The 20,306-nt window shown below is 33.6% G+C and overlaps 1 protein-coding gene across 1 annotated transcript; it reads left to right on the top strand.

Moving 5' to 3' along the window:
• Positions 1 to 1,483: 1,483 nt before the first annotated feature.
• On the top strand, positions 1,484 to 15,185 carry LOC149479280 (protein phosphatase methylesterase 1). The gene is made up of 10 exons (XM_089707871.1): positions 1,484 to 1,707; positions 2,197 to 2,398; positions 3,885 to 3,994; positions 6,036 to 6,196; positions 7,826 to 7,916; positions 8,549 to 8,614; positions 9,643 to 9,837; positions 11,239 to 11,396; positions 12,441 to 12,505; positions 13,204 to 15,185. Exons 1-10 carry the CDS (start codon positions 1,634 to 1,636, stop codon positions 13,300 to 13,302), a joined length of 1,221 nt encoding a protein of 406 aa, XP_089563997.1. The 5' UTR covers positions 1,484 to 1,633; the 3' UTR covers positions 13,303 to 15,185.
• The last annotated feature ends 5,121 nt before the right edge of the window (positions 15,186 to 20,306 follow it).

Raw genomic sequence — 20,306 nt, 5'->3', positions numbered from 1 at the left:
TTTCAGCGTTCTATATCAGTGTTGACACCTAAAAGATTTTTGAATTTGCCGCCTTTTTCATGGGACTAGACTCGCTTGACAGACTCTACTGCTTATTTTTTTACTAGTTTGTCCTCAATATCATTAGTCACATTACATAATGAGATATCCACTTAATATTATTATGTAGGTACATACTTACATGTATTATTATAGGTACATATTCGTTTTATTTATGTAATACATATTATTATTTACACATACCTATATTTGTATACCTATACATATTATCATTATCATTATGCCATATCAAAATATGGATGTAATGATAATGCAGATTAAAACTAGATTGCTTATAATTTTTTAATAAATAAAACAAAAATAAAATAAAACTATGTTTATTTTCGTAAGTATTAACAGATACACACATGTGCACATTATAAAGTTGACTTGGACAGCTTGGACTTGACGAATAGCCGTATTGGCAACTCCTGTAATAAGTTTTCATAAAATTATATTGTAATCAACAAACAATATTATAGGTACCTACTTATAATATTTTTAATTTAAAGTATCAAAACGGGTAAGTCAAATTTACCAATAAAATCTGTTTTTGACCCTTCTTCATCGAATATTTTTCTATAAACATTTTAAACAACACCTCTTGCTTGTGATCGCTGTGGCTTTTTCGAAATGTTCGAAGATTTTTTAGACAAAATTCTAAAAATTATTCATCAACTGCAAAAAGACAAATAATTTGACAACCAATTTGATAGTTGTCAAATAAAGTTGCCACATAAAAATCTTTTATTTTTTATATAATTATTTATACCAACTTAATGCTCTAATGGCTGGCGTCCACTAGGCAGATCGGGCCGGGCCGCATCGCAACGCAAAAATACGCCGGCCTATGTTTTGTATGAAACATCGTCCATTAGCGACGGATCGGGCCGGGGCGGGCCGGGGCGGGCCGCAACGCATTGGCGGATATCGCTTCGCAGGCGGATTTCTGCCGGCGGTGCGCTGCGGCCCGGCCCGCCCCGACCCGTCTAGTGGACGCAGGCAGGCGGATGTGAGCGGCGAGCGTCTGTTAGATAAAATCCGCCTAGGTGGTCCGCCGCGCCCCGTACAGGTGGACGCAGGAGCAAACAGCGCGTCCATTAGAGACGGCCCGTTGCGATGCGGCCCGGCCCGATCCGCCTGTAATGGACGCCTAGCATTAGGCGACATCTAGTTCTTATAATAAACGTATAAACATATCATTAGAAGCACATTAGAACAGAAGTGATAGAACAATCAAAATTGAAATTTTTTATTCTTATTTATAATCACTTTTTTGTAATTAGTTCTCAATTTTCATCATTTATGTTGTTGCGTATGTTGTAAAGTTGTAAATTTGGATTATAATATAAAATTCGATCAGTTTATTTAGCTGGCAGCACGGGATCACCTCGATTAAAATGTCAAAAGTCAAACATATTACTTGCTCTGTGAGTCAAACAATCAAACATTCATGTGTCAAAACAAATCGCAAATGCTGAAGAATCGGCGTCTGTGCTAAATTGTTCTATTTTTAATCTTAAATAAATCCCGTAAATAAAACACCTAACTGTACATATATATTTCTATATTTACTTAAAAGATTGTGACCAGAATGTCTTCCTTGCAAAAAAGTATTATGAAAAGCAAACTCCCTCCAAGAGTGCCACGAACCTCAGGCGTATCCAAGTAAGATATTCTTTTTTATTCAATTTGATTTCTAAATTGAGTTATATTATTTTCTAAGTACATTCATGTCTATGTATTTTGTTAGTTGATAGTATTATTCCACAATGATCTAAGAGTTATCTCAACTAAATTTCCAATCATACATTATTCATTTTAATGTAACAGCTTTGGAAAGGGAGAGAACATATTATTTACTTTTCAATAATTTCAAATGTTTACGTGAATTCAATTTATTGTGTTTCATCAATTAACATTATTCATTTTAGACACATAGAATATTATCAAACATTTTTCTAATAGTTCATAATTCTATAAAAAAATGCAAATATCTTACTGATGATGATAACTGTAGGTATGTGTATTGCGTAAACAATAATAGATTAACATACAATATTGTGATAAAGGCATCTTCTTATCTGCAAAGCGAACAATTAAAAGGGCTATATTGATTTTAACAGAATATAGTATTATAGTACTACATATTTCTAGGTTGGCACCGTTCGGCGCGTCCCGTAAGCGCGACTACACACCAGTATCATGGAAGCAGTTCTTTGAAAAGTGTGTAGATCTCGAGACTGATGGAGGCACCTTCCGAGTCTACCTTTCACCGGAACCTGATCATCCGCAGAGGCCGAGGATTGTGACGCTGCATGGCGGTGGTTATTCTGGTCTCAGCTGGGCTTGTTTTACAGTAGGTATAGCTTTTAGAGCTTATTATTAAGGCAACAGTATTTTATAGCGATTATTTATCAGCTCCTATTTGTTTGCAATGATTTAATTAACTAAGAAATTCATTCTGATTATGCCTTGTTATTATATTGTCTAATTGGAAAATCCAAAAGTGCACGCCTCATAATTTTTTTTTAATAATTATTTATTAATTATTATTTTTGTTTATTTAATAACAATTGAACCACATCGAATCAGACCCTGAAAAATGAAAGGGTTCTATTCCTGAGCATACTCAAGCGTAAGAGAAAAAAAAAGACTCGATTAGTAAAGTATTTCGGTCGTTATCGTGTTAACAAGAAAATCCTCCGCACATACAGACACACGGACGTCCAAGACAGAACTTTTTTAAACTGTTTTTTAACTAGTTTAAATAACAAAAATGACATCAAAAATATCATGAATGTTAAAAATAGTGTTTTTTCTTAATATGTGTGTGTATGTATTATCTTACAAGTGCAATGTATGATACATAAAAACATTTTAAGTTTGAAAAATCAGATGTTTTGCGCGAAGTGACAGTAGTACCCACCTCAACGCTTCGCTTATGAGGCGTGCAATACAAAAAGTATTTTATAATAGTTTAAGGGCCGATTTTTCAATGCTTGGATAAAACTTATTTGTTGAATAATGTATATAAAACTACCATTTTAAAAACGTATTCTAATTGCCCATATTTGACACTTTACGTGACATTTTAATATTATCGTGTAATACTTTATTGGATGGATAAGTTTTAACCATGGATTGAAAAATCCGCGCTTATAGAGATAAGTTTAAGGAACACAAAACTTACAAAATAAATTTAAACATGTTATACATTGCTTTTTAATACCCTAAATAAAGAAGTTTTGATCTTAGTACTTGGTATTGGTACTAACACCAGAGGGAAAAAGTAACTAAAACAAAACTAATTACTTTAATTATAAATTTGAAGCCAATTGAAAACATTCAACACAGTAAAAGCTCTTTATTTGCGGGTAATAGGTTCCGTAAATATGCCGTGAATAAGGAATGGTAATTTGTATGGGGTTATAGGGGATATGTTCCTAGGTGACGAAATAAATAAGCAAATACATAAGGATATCAGTTTAATTGAAGTTTTTTATACATATTTATTAATTACCATTTAATTAGGTATTATTATCAGGTTTAGACAATGGCTTGGCACTTTTTACTTGATTTCCTCCTTTTTTTTACGACATTATAAATTCTTAGTTGTAGATCAGGCGTTTACTAGGGATAGCGAATGATTTTTATTTAGGTAAATACATATATGTATGTACCGATGCAGCAATTTGATCCACGAATAAAGAATTTAATGCCGCGAACATAGGAATTAAGTCGCATTTTTTTCATCCGCGAATAGTGAAATCGAATGAATGAATGAAACAAGCGCGAATAAGGAGCTTTTACTGTATTACCAAAATATATTTTTTTTCTTGCAGGAAGAAATAACAAACATGGTGCACTGCCAGGTTGTATCTATAGATGTGAGAGGTCACGGAGAAACGCAGGCCAAAAACCCTGACGATTTGAGCATTGATACTCTTATAAAGTAAGAGATTTTATAGATTTTGTTTATTTAACACATACATAAATTTATTTAATTATACTGACTAATTGACTGACCAGTTGGCTTGGTTGGTAGAGATTGTGGGTTCGATTCCCACCCGGGGCAAATATTTGTGTGACGAACATAGATGTTTGCTCTGTGTCTGGGTGTTAATTATGTATAGTTAAGTATACATGATGAAGTAAAATTTATTTAAAACTAGCGGTCCGCCCCGGCTTCGCCCGTGGTACATGTTTACGTTTTCTCTACATAAGAACCATCCTCGTACTTCCAGGATTATAATAAAAAAAGAATTATCGAAATCGGTTCAGCCATTCTCGAGTTATGCGCTTACCAACACATTTAGCGATTCATTTTTATATATAAGATTATATATGTATATGTATGTTTATCAGCCACCTGGTTTCCATAACACAAGTGAAAGCTTAGTATGGGATCAGATTGTGCCGTGTGTGAAAATTGTCCTGAAATATTTATTTATTATTTATTTATACTCTACTAGCATTGCTGCATGGTTTCACACGCGTGGCTCTGCTCCTGTTGGTCTTAGCATGATAATATATAGCCTATAGTCTTCCTCGGTGAATGGGCTATCTAAACACCAAAAAAAATTTTCAAATCGGACCAGAAGTTCCTGAGATTAGCGCGTTCAAACAAACTCTTCAGCTTTGTAATATTAAGTATCTATTTATTTTAGCGCAAATCAATGCAATTTTATGCAAGGCAATTTTTTATCTTCAGACAGTGATCAATAATTTTTAATACAGGACAATGGACTATTAATGTTTAGTTATTCATTGAAACTGAATTAATTACATTATTTTTGAATTGAGAATCTACATCAATAGACTTTTATTTATATTGCGACTGAAGCTTTATATTGCGAAGAGACACCTTTTCTTTGCTATAAACCTCACGGAGCGCGAGACCTTTCCAACGAATGCAAAACCGTGGAAATCGGTTCGTGCGTTCTGGAGTTATAGCGTCAGGAAGGAAAACCTGACTTATTTTTATATAGTAGATTTTTATATTTAGGGTTTAAATGAAATACTCGCTTACGAAGCATACATATTTAATGCGCTCGGCGTATTCGTCCGGCGATGTCAATCGGAAGTTTCATACTGTGTTACACATTACATTTATTGTTACATTATATCTTTTGTAAGTAAGCAAAACCCCCTACATCTTATCTTAATTATGTATATATATAAATGTCACAATGTTTGTCCTCAATGGACTCCTAAACCCGATTATAATAAAACTCGCACACCATGTGCAGTTCGATCCGGATCGATTTTACAGCCACAAAAAAAGATAGGATAGTTTATACATGTAGGTACCACGGGCGAAGCCGGGGCGGACCGCTAGTATATATAAATGTACTTTTGCAAGCATTAAAAAAAACAAGTACCTAACAGTATTAATAAATTGTTTACATTTCATTATAAACCTCATTATAAAAATTTACCATTTTACACATAATATTTTAGTTATATAGCATCCAAAAGCTTTTTATGAATATAATGTGCTATTTTTCCATTCTTTTAAAATGTATATGTAACTAGCCCGTGGTACATATTTACGTTTTCTCTACATAAGAACCACCCTTGTACTTCAAGGAATATAATAAAAAAAGAATTATCAAAATCAATCCACCCGTTCACACGTGATGCCGTGACAACGCGAAACGGGTTTCATTTTTATATATAACTAGCTTACCACCCGCGGCTTCGCCCGCGCAGTCAAAGAAACACCCGCATAGTTCCCGTTCCCGTGGGATTTCCGGGATTGCGTCATTTTACCGGGATAAAAAGTAGCCTATGTCCGTTCTCGGATATCAAAATATCTCCATACCAAATTTCATGAAAATTGGTTCAGTAGTTTAGGCGTGATTGAGTAACAGACAGACAGACAGAGTTACTTTTGCATTTGTAATATTTATTATAATTAAAATATGTATATTATGGATTATAATATTATGTATATTATGGATTATAATATGTATATGGATTACTTATTGCAGGGACGTAGAACAAATCCTACACAAGTTGTATGGTGAAGACGAGTTGCCCCCTCTAGTGCTCCTCGGGCACTCTATGGGGGGCGCCATCGCCGTGAGGGCGGCGCACCTGCCCGCACTGGAGCCCTACATACAGGGTGTAGCGGTTATCGATGTTGTTGAGGGTATGGGATTCGATTTTATTGAAGTGAAACTTCTTTTTTTTTTGAAGTGAAAAGTTCTTTAGCGGCGTTGAGCACTTTTTCTGTAATGGGTATAAAATCTTAAACTCGCGTCAGGACACGTGACGAAAAATCGAAAAAGCGTAAGACGGATGGATATCAAACATGCTCAACGTTTATAATCAAGTTTTCACTTCTGCCGGCACTCCCGGAGTGCAACCCGTCTTTTTTTATATGGTGGCAAATAAAACGCTTTCTGTTTCTATTTCTATTTATCTGGGTTGGAAAAAAAATTTAGTGTAACATTTTTTTCGTTACGCGTGACATTTTTCCGTTACGCGCCATCTTTTTGTTTTCGCTACTACGTGTGATTCGACGTATTTATGTTAAGTTGCATACAGTAAATTATTTTTTGAAAAATAAGGTCATAAAGAAGTTTCACTTCTTACGTGTGTATACTAGTAGGTACACGCACACATTTTTTTATTTTTTAAGTAAAACTTCTTTAGGCACGTTGAGAAACAAAATTTCAAGGTCGCGTCATGGCAATACCGTCATGTCATGGAATAAGGCGACGATTTTGGTATCTTTGAATCTTGCCAAAGAAGTTTCACTTCTGACACGTGTGCTCAGCACACGCTTCTTTTATGTTAAATTTCTGAATAATTGATGTTAAGTAAATTTATTTATAGATGATGATTTAATAACTGTAATCTGTATTGTATTTTTTTTATGTAATCTGAAAGAATATAAATGATTCAATCGTTGAATAGATTACATGTCTAATTATCACAATAATCAGAGACTTCATCATGCAATTTAATATGAATAATAAAATATTTTTTAATGAAAATTAGGTATTCGCTCCAGTTCTGCCCGATCCGTTCTTTTAGCAAGATTTTTCAGTTTTTTTTTTTGGAAACAACATAACAAAGAATAAAAGTAAAATTTGTCTAATTTGGTATAATTGTTAGTTTAGTCAGGGCCGATTTTTCAATGCTTGGATAAAACTTATTCGTCGAATAATGTATAAAACAACCATTTTAAAAACGTATTCTAATTGCCCGTATTTGACAGTTTACGTGACATTTTAATATTATCGTGTAATACTTTATTGGACGGATAAGTTTTATCCAAGCATTGAAAAATGGGCCCTTAGTGCCCTTAATGCCCTTACCTTTATGCGCGTACAAACATTCCGGCGACTTTTAAGCTATTGCATAGCTTCTATCGCGGGCCTTAAGCGCGGGGACCGAATCCAGAAATTGCGTAACGAAAAACCTCACGCTCCCCACGGGGACGGGCACGAAGGTGTGGCTTGAAGGCATAGCATGCAATAGCTTTACCGCGGCAGTCCCCGAGTGCCACACGTCTTTTTTTATTTATTGACGTGATAACGTTTTTAAAATCGTTTTAGTCGGGTGACGTGTTCAGAAACTTGTGTCACACCAAAACCTCACGAGCGCGATCGCAGGTATAACGAGACAGAGACGGACCGATCTCCCGTCTCATCTCGAGCGCTGCCACCAATAAGACGTTATCACGTAAACATCTCGATCGTAAACCTACTTTACAAACAACCATTTTTTTTAGATATTATACATAATATTTATTATCATATTAACATTGCAGGTACTGCTATGGACGCTCTTGCGAGCATGCAGAGCTTCTTGCGCGGCAGGCCGACGCATTTCAAGAGCATAGAGCATGCTATAGAGTGGTGGTATGTATTCAATAATCACTACATAGTATAAAACAAAGTCGCTTTCTCTGTCCTATGTCTCTATGTATGCTTAAATCTTAAAAACTACGCAACGGATTTTGATGCGGTTTTTTTTAATAGATAGAGTGATTCAAGAGGAAGGTTTTAGTGTATATTATGTTTTAGACAAAGCGGGCGAAGCCGGACGGAAAGCTAGTATTTACATAAATCATTTTTTATACAACATGAAAAAACAGTTTTGTCTTAAATATAAAAAAAAAATATATTTTTAATAGTGATCATTTTGCTTGTTTACCTTTTACCGTGGTTGCCTGGAAGAGATCACTACTAAGTGATAAGGCCGCCAAAATAGTTGTACTCTATTCTATCTGTAAGCAGTTCTAAGGTTACCTATCTGTACAACTATTAATGAGTTAAATAAATAATAAAAATATATTTTTTCTCGTAAAATAGCCTTTAACTACTAATATAAGTACGACCAATAACTGAATTAAAGTATTTTTTTTGAAGAAATTGATAATTTCACCCTTTACACTGTTTTTTTATTATTCATTACACTATGTACTAGTAAAAAAAATAATAATTTTTGCATTTTTTGATTATGTAAAAAAATAATAATTTTTTTTCAACAGTGTGAGGAGTGGACAAGTAAGGAATGTTGACTCTGCGCGAGTGTCGATGCCCAGTCAAATTGTCAAGTAAGTGACTTACAAAATTTATGTATACTTATTGCATGCATGATACTGAGATAATTAAAAAAAAAACGGGTTGCACTGGGGGAGTGCCGGCAGAAGTGAAAACTTGATTATTAACGTTGAGCATGTTTGATATTTTGGAATGGTATCCGTCTTACGCTTTTTCGATCAGGTCACGTGTCCTGACGCGAGTTTAAGATTTTATACCCATTACAGAAGTGCTCAACGCCGCTAAAGAAGTTTTCACTTCAAAAATTTAATTGGATAAAAATAATAGTGAAAAAAAGAATTGCATGTGATGAATAATAAAATGCATTGCATTCTAGGAATATGTATGATTTAGAGTAATTTATTATTAGATACTTATGATGTTTGTCGAAAATGTACTGATTAATTGAAAAAAAGGATACTTCATTAATCATTAATAAGTAATAACTAATAACAAAAAAATGATCTATTGAACAAAAATGTTAATCCAACTTTAATTCATGTGACGGTTGATTTTGTATTGGTATAGACCAGCTTGGTTTTGGTCCTCTTTAATACTTAGAGTACACACAAATAAAATATACTATTCAAACTCAAACTCAAACATTTATTTATTCAATTAGACTTCTTCTAGAATCACTTTTGAAACGTCATTACATATTTTTAACATTTACCATCGATTCGGAAAGCAGTATCTACGAAGTTCTTTGGCATATTATGATATATTATGTAGTTAGATTAGATATAAGTTACATATTATGTAATATTGACATGATTTTAAAACAGCAACTATGGAGTTTCTTGCCGATTCTTCTCCATAGATACTGCTTTCCGAATCGGTGGTAAATGTTAAAAATTAATGACGATTCAAAAGTGCTACTAAATAGTAGTCAATTTAATTAATAGTTATTCAATTAATAAATGAATGTTTGAGTTTGAAGAAGAACCGGCCAGAAACTCCATAGTTGCTCTTTTTAATGTCAGTTTTACAATTTAATTTTACATAAATGTGAATTAAATTACGTTAAAATTGTAATTCCCAGCTGCACCACAAACCAGCTAGCCATCAACGAGGTGGAGTCCTACACTTGCGAGTCGGACGACGGCGAGATTCCTCTCACCCGCGGGGATGTCATCCTCGAGGAGAGCGAGGGGGATGGGGATGGGGAGGGGAACGGGGATGGGGAGGGGGATGGGTTCACTAAACCCACGCCGGTGGTTACTAACGGGGCTATGAGGTAGGAGCGGTTGTGTTTAAAAAAGGAGCCTGTGTGCCGAGCACACGTGTCAGAAGTGAAACTTCTTTGGCAAGATTCAAAGATACCAAAATCGTTCTATTGCCATGACTCGACCTTGAAATTTTACTGTCTACGCGCCTAAAGAAGTTTCAGTTCAAAAAAATAATAATAATTTGCCTCGTTGGTAGGTATAATATGTTTTTTATTGTTTTTTTATTGTTCTAAATTCACTTTTATTCTTGGAGCTGCCAGTTATTATCTTTGCAATTTATCAGTTGGCAGCATAACATGTCCGCTGCACATTTGCAATTTGGCACATATTCATAATTTCTTAAATGATAAAACTATTTTTAAAAAAATACTGTTACGTCTTAATTATGTATTATTCGGTATGTAACATACACCGCACCTTACATAAACAAAAGCTTCACCATTATGATCTTTTGTTTCTAGACAGTTTACGCCGAGAATAATTGAACACAATCGGACGTTGTCACGTTCAACTATCGTCAGTAAACCGACTTTACAGACAACCAATTTTTTAGCCAATAATACCGTGTGGCAGGCATTGAGATAATATTACTACGTATGGAAGAGACACCACGAACAAAATCTGTGCGCCATTTTTTTGCTCTAAGTTTTAAAAATTATTATCTAGTTAGGTACATACCGGTAAAAGTTATTCCTTTGCACTTTTCCGTATTATTTGTGCAATATCGTAACACACACGAAGGCATATTTGATGCGTTTCACTTTAAAACAATTAAAAAATGAGCGTGCAGTTACGCCATATGGCGTATGTTGAGCGGAACATAAGTGATGTAGGCGGTGTCGTCTCCATATGTGTATCTCAATGGTTTCTAGACAGTTTACGCCGAGAATTGAACTGATTGGTGCATTCATGTTATGATCGATCACAATTACGAGCCTTGGCTATTGACGTATTCTTATTCATGGCCTAAACTGTTTGTAAATAAGAGGTCACAATATTGCACTGGGTGAAAATTTTACACGTTTATATAAGCGTGTGTTAAGCGCGTCACACACGGTGAAGATACTATAATATTTTATCTTAAGATACTGTTATATTTTATATTACAGTATCTTAACGCATCCGGTATCAGCGTTCAGACCATCATTTTTCTTTTTGTCATTGCGTACTAAGACTCCTGTAGAACCGCCATCCTGTTGAATCTTGTAGAACCGCCATCCTGTTGAATTCAACAGGATGGCGGTTCTACAGGAGTCTTAGTACGCAATGACAAAAAGAAAAATGATGGTCTGAACGCTGATACCGGATGCGTTAAGATACTGTAATATAAAATATAACAGTATCTTAAGATAAAATATTATAGTATCTTCACCGTGTGTGACGCGCTTTAGCCAATAATACGGTGTTAGGTACCGCTGGCGCGTGGACCTGTCCCGCACGGAGCAGCACTGGGCGGGCTGGTTCAGCGGGCTCAGCGCCGCCTTCCTGTGCGCGCGGGCCCCGCGCCTGCTGCTGCTGGCCTCCGTGGACGGGCTCGACAGGGACCTCACCGTGGGGCAGATGCAGGGTCAGTTTGAAAATGTAGTAAAAAAATGTGTGCGTGAACTAGTACACACGTAAGAAGTGAAACTTCTTTATGACCTTATTTTTCAAAAAATAATTTACTATCTACATCTACACTAATATTATAAAGAGGAAAACTTTGTATGTTTGTTTGTTTGATTGTAATAAATAGACTCATAAATTACTGGACCGATTTTAAAAATTCTTTCACCATTCGAAAGCTACATTATCCACGAGTAATATAGGCTATATATTATCACGCTAAGACCAACAGGAGCGGAGCCACGCTGGTGAAACCGCGCGACACAGCTTGTATACAATATTACAGAAATACGTTAGTCTAACACGCTCGTCGCTTCGCTCCTCGCTACCTATTTGAATATTTACGCCAGCCACTGCCGCGACTCGCTCGCTTCGCTCGCTCCGCTCGTCCTGTAGTTCAAAAGACCAAAGGAGACGCCAAAAAATTCGAGTTATAGAGTTTTCAACTTATAAAGGATTTCGACTTAGGCGGATTTTGATTGAACATAAAGAGTTTGAGGTTTATTCTTATAAATTTTGAATTCACAAAATCATAATTGAATACCAATCAAGCAAACACGTGTTTACGTGAGTCATAGATTTATTATCGTATACTCCTAAAATGTTTTCTAAGAAACAATAGTGTACTTACATTGTCGGCAAGTTCTTAAAGGCGGTAACTTATTTTTATTCGAACAATAAGGGTAATAAATTCCTAATGATCAAGTTGTAAAGGTTGTAAAATAAAAAAAGATGGCGCGTAACGCAAAAACGTTACACTAAATTTTTGTCCAACCCCGATAAAGAAGTTTCACTTCAAATATTTTCCCTAATTGTTGGAGGGTGACCTGGACCAATTTAATAGAAACTGGTCTACCATAGCACAAGATCGTCTTTCATGGAAGCGCCTTAGGCCTTCCCAATCCTTATCTTGCCCAGATTGGGAATACAACAGGCTAATATAATACAATAATTGTTATAAGAATTGTTTCTGCATACTAATTAATCATAATTTTCTGATTTGCAGGCAAATTTCAAATGCAGGTGCTGACGCGTTGTGGTCACGCTGTACACGAGGATTCGCCCGCTGAGGTAAGAAGATCTTTGAAAAATGAAAATATTTTTCACTTTCTCTGGAAATAAAATAAAATAAGAATTGATACAGTTATTTGTTAGACGTAAATTTTGATTTAATATTTTTGTGAATGAATAGTTGTCACTATTTCCTGTCAAAACAGGTTTAGTTGTCGAAAACTATAAAATGCCGCTTTCCTTTGAATCGTGGCGCATTCGTACGAATCGTGCCTACGACGTTTATACGACGTTTGACCCAACTACCCTCACTTTGCTAATAGTCCTTGACTTGCTGCGATTTGTTATCAACTACCTACATCAATTAGTCAGTAGAATCGCAGTACATTCTTATTACATTCAAACTAATATTTAGCCCGGCCTCGCGTGTAATTTCTTATATATTTGTTTTTTTTTTCAATATACGTTGAGGTCATATAAAATAATCAAGTTTTATCTTGATTAGATTTTTTGTTCTTTTTTTTTTGTGATTTTTTTGAAGTGAAACTTCTTTATCGGGGTTGGACAAAAATTTAGTGTAACATTTTTGCGTTATACGCCGTACGCGTGACATTTTTGCGTTACGCCGTACGCGTGACATTTTTGCGTTACGCCATACTCGTGACATTTTTAACGTCATAAAGAAGTTTCACTTCTTACGTGTGTACTCTAGTAGACGCATACATTTTTTAAATAATATTTTATTAATAATTCATTAGGTAAGCCGTGTACTAGCGTCCTTCCTGCTACGTCACCGTCTCACATCGCCGACGGAAAATGGCGAAAACATGCAACTCTCTTCGGCGCCCGGTTGTTAAATGTACTTGCTTTATTTGATTGGACTTGAAAAATAACAAAAAATGGGGATCAATGTATTTTGAAAAAAAAAATGGGAATCAACTTTTTTTTTCGGGATACGATTCGATGTACTTACTTTTACTTTGGATTATAAAAAATTAAAAAAAAATTGAAGCAAATTGAGTTTGTAAATTTTTAGTGATTTTTTTGTTTGTTGAAATCAAATATTATTTTCGATGAAGAGAGTAAAGAAAAATTTCACAACAATTTATGAAATTGTTAAACCAATGTTTAAGAGATTTAATTCTAAATTGTACTCTTTTTTTCAGTTTTACAGTGTGTATATTTTGAGCGTTATTTTATAAGTTCAATCAAATGGTGATAAAAATGTAAATAATCTACATAACTATTTCAGATTCTAATAGATTTATTAAATAGAATTTTGTGACGTCAAGACTGCTATAAAAATTAGTGTTTTTAACCAGTCAGGTCTCATTTTCTGTTCCTTCTTAAATTTTACTTATAGATATTTAAAATATAAAAATAACTGTTTTTAGTACTTATTTCATTAGATTCAGTATTTTCATAAGCTATCTGTTTAACATTTAGATAGTTAAATTTCTTATTTACTTATGTAATAAATAAATGATCACAAGTTATTTTATATTTAATTTTTCATTTCAAATATGTGACATTCTATGACTAAAATTATTAATTATCTTCCATAATATTTGTAAAATTTAGTCTATAAAGTTGTTTTATGTGACTTATATGATTATGGAAAATAAAATCTAACTGGTTCGTGACTGTAACCGTGTTACGGATTTATAATTATATACAAATATGTACAACAATTTAGTTAAAAGTCGGTTGAAAAGGGTGCGAATAACGACTTATGTATCCGTGAAAAATATGTAGAATATAATATCTCGTACACATCGATACAACTTTGAGAAAAAAATTACGAAAAAGGCATTTTTATCAATAAAAATATAGAAAATGTCAAATTATAGGAAAAAAGACGTGTGTCACTCGGGGACTGCCGCGGTAAAGCTATTGCATGCTATGCCTTCAAGCCACACCTCCGCGCCCGTCCCCGTGGGGAGCGTGAGGTTTTTTCGTTACGGAATTTCTCGATTCGGTCCCCGCGCTCAAGGCCCGCGATAGAAGCTATGCAATAGCTTAAAAACAGTCACTATAAATAATTCAATATTTCAGAAAGAGCTTTTTAAATTCAATTAGCTTTTAGTCTCGAAATAATAAAGTTTATCTTTTGAAGTGAATCTTCTTTAGGCGCGTTGACAGTAAAATTTCAACGTCGCATCATGGCAATATTGTCGCGTCATGGAGTAAGGCGAGGATTTTTGTATCTTGCCAATGAAGTTTCACTTCTGACACGTGTGCTCGTACACACGCTCTTTTTTAATTCCTAAGTTTATTTTTTTTTTATTTCCGTCCGGGCTTAGTTTCATTTTGCTATAAACTATGCGTGCTTATAAATACTATAGTTTTACTAAATATCCTATAGAGGCGCTATTAACATTATTTATATCTAGAAATCTTCAAAATTATAATTCTCAATGAATATTTGTAATATCTATAAATCTCAGTAGTTGATTTCTGTAGGTTTTTGCATTTACAATTATGTCGCAGGTAACAGATTAAATCAACCATTTTATTTGAATAATATCTAGCCATATCGTTAAAAAGCCAAATAATTGACTCCCTAAAAAGAGCCTAGGCTGTTAATAAAACGGCTGACATGACAACTTGCCTGCGACATAACATACAAAAAACTTATGATTATTGTAATATCAAAAAATAGATAATTTTGTCAAACAATGTATCCGATATTAAAGTGAAACTTTTATTACATCGTCTCAAACGTTTTGGTCTGTGTAGCGCATGTCGCGTGTATCGCTACTGTAAGTAGGTATACCTACTCGGCAGCCGACCGTCACGCGACATGCGCTACACAAAGCAGTGTTCGGAACCGTTCGAACAGTTTCACTTTTACCGTGGTTTCATAAAACCACACAACATTTTTTTTAATTATAAATTATGTTGGATTATCTTAAATATTTTGATTTAACTTGGAAGATGGTGAATTTAATTTATTTAAGTTATTAAATAAGTACAGTGGAATTAGAAAATTATTTATGTAAGAAATGTTGTGAATAAAGTAATTGTGGAACAATTCTGTTTTATTTATTTACCTTATAATTCCTTATCTACATACAATTTTTATTTGTAAAATGTTATACAATTTTCCCCTAAATAAATTACGGATTGCGACTGTGGGTTCGATCCCCACTACTTGAAAAATGTTTATTATTTAGTCATATGTTACTAGTTTTTCGACAGCGAAAACAAAGGAAAACCAGCATAGTTCCCTTTCCTGTGGGGTTTCGGGGTTAAAACTATACTATGTGTTGATCCAAGTTACCCTCTATATTATGTGTGCCAAATTTAATGTAAATCGGTTCTGCAGTTTTTTTCATTTTAAAAGAGTAGCAAAGAAATAAAAATACGCAACTTTTGCATTTTTAATACAAGTAGGATAAGAAAAACACCTTTCATACCAAAAATGAGTGCAGATGGAAACGTCTAATAGAGCAAAAGTGTATTTAGTTCTCAGCAAAAAACATTAATAAATTCCCGATCGTTACTCCAATACTGATCATGAACTAAAATATTGACCAGTCGTCATTTTCGGTGTCTGATAAAGATTAAAAAAAACGTGACGAGAGGTTTCGTCTGATCGAGCAGTCAGTTTTCGCATTTTTACAAACAAGTAAAAAATACAGCTCAATGGATCATTAAGCAATAATTATTTATATCTCCCCTGCATCCCTGCACTAAAAAAGAAATATTTCGCCGAACATTACTTAGTAGTTAGCACTAGATGGCGTGGAGATCGACTTCACGCATATTATATGGGGAAGGAACTGATATCTTTTAATACAGGTTACCCTCTATCTAAGCAAACCGTCAATTGGTAAACCTTTATATATACAGGTACCACCTAAATGAATTTAGCTCTAAAGTTAGGTTAAGTATTTGATTGAATAAACGAATTGGAATATCTATACTTGCGCGCTTCTTGCGCGTGTACGCACATGTATTGTACATTGTACACCCCTTTAAAAATAATACATTGGTTATTGATTGTTAAAAGCAGTGATTTGATTTGTTTTTTGTGTTTGATAGACAACAAATGTATTCACAGCTTCACACTGGTAGAATCGGGACGAATACAAAATGTTTATTCTCCCTCACCCATATAAAACAGCATAATTTAATATATTATGATCTATGGATAATGAATTAATATTAAGTATTCGTCCCGATTATTTTATATTTTGTGTTTGTTTTAAATTGTAAAGGAGTGTTCTATAGGCACATTCACAAACTTACGAACTATCAAACATCGCACTTCTCTAGATAAAGTAACCAACTGATGTTTGCAACTCTATGTCCAACGTTTTTGCATATTTTGGCGTTATCTATTAAACATGTTCGCCCCGGCTACGGCCCGGTAGTGATTTTTTTCAAAATTATAGGGATAAAACTAGGTAACCTCGTTATTGGTTCTATGCCGTTCTTGAGTTTTAGTGTACGTAACATGACTATCTTTTACATAAGATTTTGCACTTTGATGTGATGTGAGCCTTCATCGAGAGAAAAATTAGTAATGTAGAAATATGGGTGAATAAAAAAACAACAATAATCTCAAACAATTTATTTCACAAAAGCTAATAATAGACTACAAGCCCGCAAATGAAAAAAATATGGGTCAAATGAACCACCACGGGACATATCTAGTACGAAAGAAAAGCAAAAAATAATAAGATTCATCACTATGCCGTCACTTGTAAGCTGTCCAACTGAGTGCAGATGAGAATTCAAATGTACAGGTAGACTCGGTAAATTTTGGTCATATATTTTTGTACGGCATTCTTAACCATCGATAGATCCATTAAAAATAATAAGAAACCGCTCAGTGCCGTACAAAAATGTGGGTCCACCAAGTCGGAATTTTCATTCAATTTCCGAGAGTTACCGGGGGTAAATTTGTTCATTTGACCATGTACGGCATCTGTGTCATACTATTGCTATACTGCTTTTAATCCATTATTCCGCAACGCCGTACAAAAATCATGGGGACAAGGGGAAAAAATCGAGAGTTGTAATCCCCTCTCTTTCCCCACTCCAGGGGGTCATTTGACACAACACGAAATAAATTTATATTTAAAGTATTTTATGCATAGATAATATTTTTTCATGTGCCGTACATTTTCGTTGGTTCAAAGGGGAAAAATCTGAAAAAGAAAAAATCCATATAACGAAATGTTTGCTTTATATTTTTCTAATAAAATATAAATATACATTAATATTAAGAAGCTCGAGGTGGTTAATTATCACCTTGGAAAGTCGGAGTCAAGTGGAATGGACTCCGTTAAATTGATGAACTAATAAAAAAGCTATGAACGAAAAGATGTGAATTATATTCAATCAGCCCATGAATACAGGTAAAGTCACAAGCAAATGCTAGTAATACATATATACATATTCAAAATGTACAAGTAAAGCGCTTTCAAATGATACCAAACACGGCATATTTATCTTAACTTTATTTTTTTACTCTGTATGTTTTGTCCGCTAGAGGGCGCCACATTAGATTTTGTGAAACCCCATATAGCCTTTAGCTAGCTGGTCACTGATTATCCAGTGAACAATTCAGACGCTTCTAATGATATGTCATTTGTCGAATTCTGATAAGTAGTTTAGAAGTTACGAGATGAACATACATACATGACCTGTCAAAACCATAACCCTCCTTTTGCTTTGCCGTAGTTGGGTAAAAATATGTTAATGCCGTACTGTATCAAATGGCCATAAAGCACCCTTAAAATTGTAGCTTTCGTCGCTTTCATCAGCCTAAAAGATGTGGTCTGCACAAAAATGTACGGCATCGTTTTTTCCTAATTTATCTATGTTAATACTATTTAAAACAACGAATAAAGTGTAGAAAACTATTATATTTCATTAATCTACGATGTTTAAACTTTAACAAAATTTCTGGGTTTGCATTTCTCTATAACTTTTTTTAGAACGGTTTCTTTTGAACGGCAATACTATACAACAATTGAATTTTACAATATCATGTTAAAAAAAAAGTTCCCGTACAGGGTCAAATGACCTTACAGCTCTTTATATCAAGAATTCGATGAAATTAAGATGATTATTGGTATACATTTAAAAGAACAATTATTTTTTGACGGCATTGCTTTTAATAGTACTTTTGAGTGCTAGATAATGTTTTGGAACCGAAGCCGTACTTAGTCAAATGACCCCCTGGAGTGGGGAAAGAGAGGGGATTGCAACTCTCGATTTTTTCCCCTTGTCCCCATGATTTTTGTACGGCGTTGCGGAATAATGGATTAAAAGCAGTATAGCAATAGTATGACACAGATGCCGTACATGGTCAAATGACCAAATTTACCCCCGGTAACTCTCGGAAATTAAATAAAAATTCCGACTTGGTGGACCCACATTTTTGTACGGCACTGAGCGGTTTCTTATTATTTTTAATGGATCTATCGATGGTTAAGAATGCCGTACAAAAATATATGACCAAAATTTACCGAGTCTACCTGTACTTTTCAATTCTCATCTGCACTCAGTTGGACAGCTTACAAGTGACGGCATAGTGATGAATCTTATTATTTTTTGCTCTTCTTTCGTTCTAGATATGACCCCTGGTGGTTCATTTGACCCATATTTTTTTCATATGCGGGCTTGTAGTCTATAATCACAATATTTAATAAATAACAAATCACTTTTAATAAGTAGGTGAACGACTAGTTACATTTAACTATGATGGTTAAACCAGTCAATTTTACTTATAAATTTATGACAATACTGTAACTGCACACAACCCAACACAATTAAAATTATTTATATAGTGTATTGGAGTAAGTTTCAAGTCAGTTTTTACTTCATCGATTATAACATAAGTATAATAAATATAAAGATATCATTATAATTTTATTTTATAACCAAAATTAGCACATAGTTTGTAGAAACCATATTTTTAGGATAACCCCAATACACTTTATTATGTTAACATTTTATACGTGAAATCAAAATATCACAAAGAATCTCTATAGTTATAAAATCAAGTTATTTATTCACTTATACATACTAGGCAATGGCTTGACAAGAAATATGGCTTATAAAATTATTTATAGATATTAAATACATTAAAGACACTAGTAAAAAAATTACTAAAACATTTCACAAATTGTGTCATTTCATTTCTTGTTATGACTAAGTATTACTTTCTGAATTAAGTACAAATTTACATTAAAATAAATAAAATATCGCCAGCAATATAAAATTAAAAGTTAAATTATTAAATAATCAACACATTACATGAAAACACAACACAAAAGAACTAAATAATTAAAATCTCACTCAAAATAACCTTTGTTATAGAAAAATAAATACTAATGAAAACTCGTTATTTCATGACTATAGTATTATAGAGAGAAATGGTATTTAGCATACAAATATATAACAATATACTTATAATATTTTTTGCGTATTTTATATAAGACAAGATGCAATAAATACCTACTTCAAAATTATCAAATGCTTCAAAATTACAGAGAAAAATTTCTATATTACATGAACTGTAACTTTCATATTAAATTTATAATTTAAGTATTTCAATAAATATTATTTACTGTTTTAATTCAAAACTAACTAGTTAGTTACATTTAAAAAGAATTATTTCAAAAATAATTCGCGGCGATAAACTGAGATCTTTCTATGGCTATAATTTTATGTCTTGCATAATTTTCTTTGGCAAGTTTAGGACCGAAACTTATAAAAAATAATAAATTATTTATTAGATGGTAGAAAATATAAATAAATAAATACTTATGTCTTATGTGTATTCAATACACTTCGAGACTAATAGAGTAATGTAAAATTAATTAAGGCAATTATTTAGCAA

The sequence above is a fragment of the Colias philodice genome, chromosome 20, assembly GCF_061535455.1.
Source record: "Colias philodice isolate Cphi_HAF_F1 chromosome 20, ilColPhil1 Martin Lab GWU primary, whole genome shotgun sequence".
NCBI classification, from domain to species: domain Eukaryota; kingdom Metazoa; phylum Arthropoda; class Insecta; order Lepidoptera; family Pieridae; genus Colias; species Colias philodice.
This window is presented reverse-complemented; position numbering and strand designations above follow the sequence as displayed.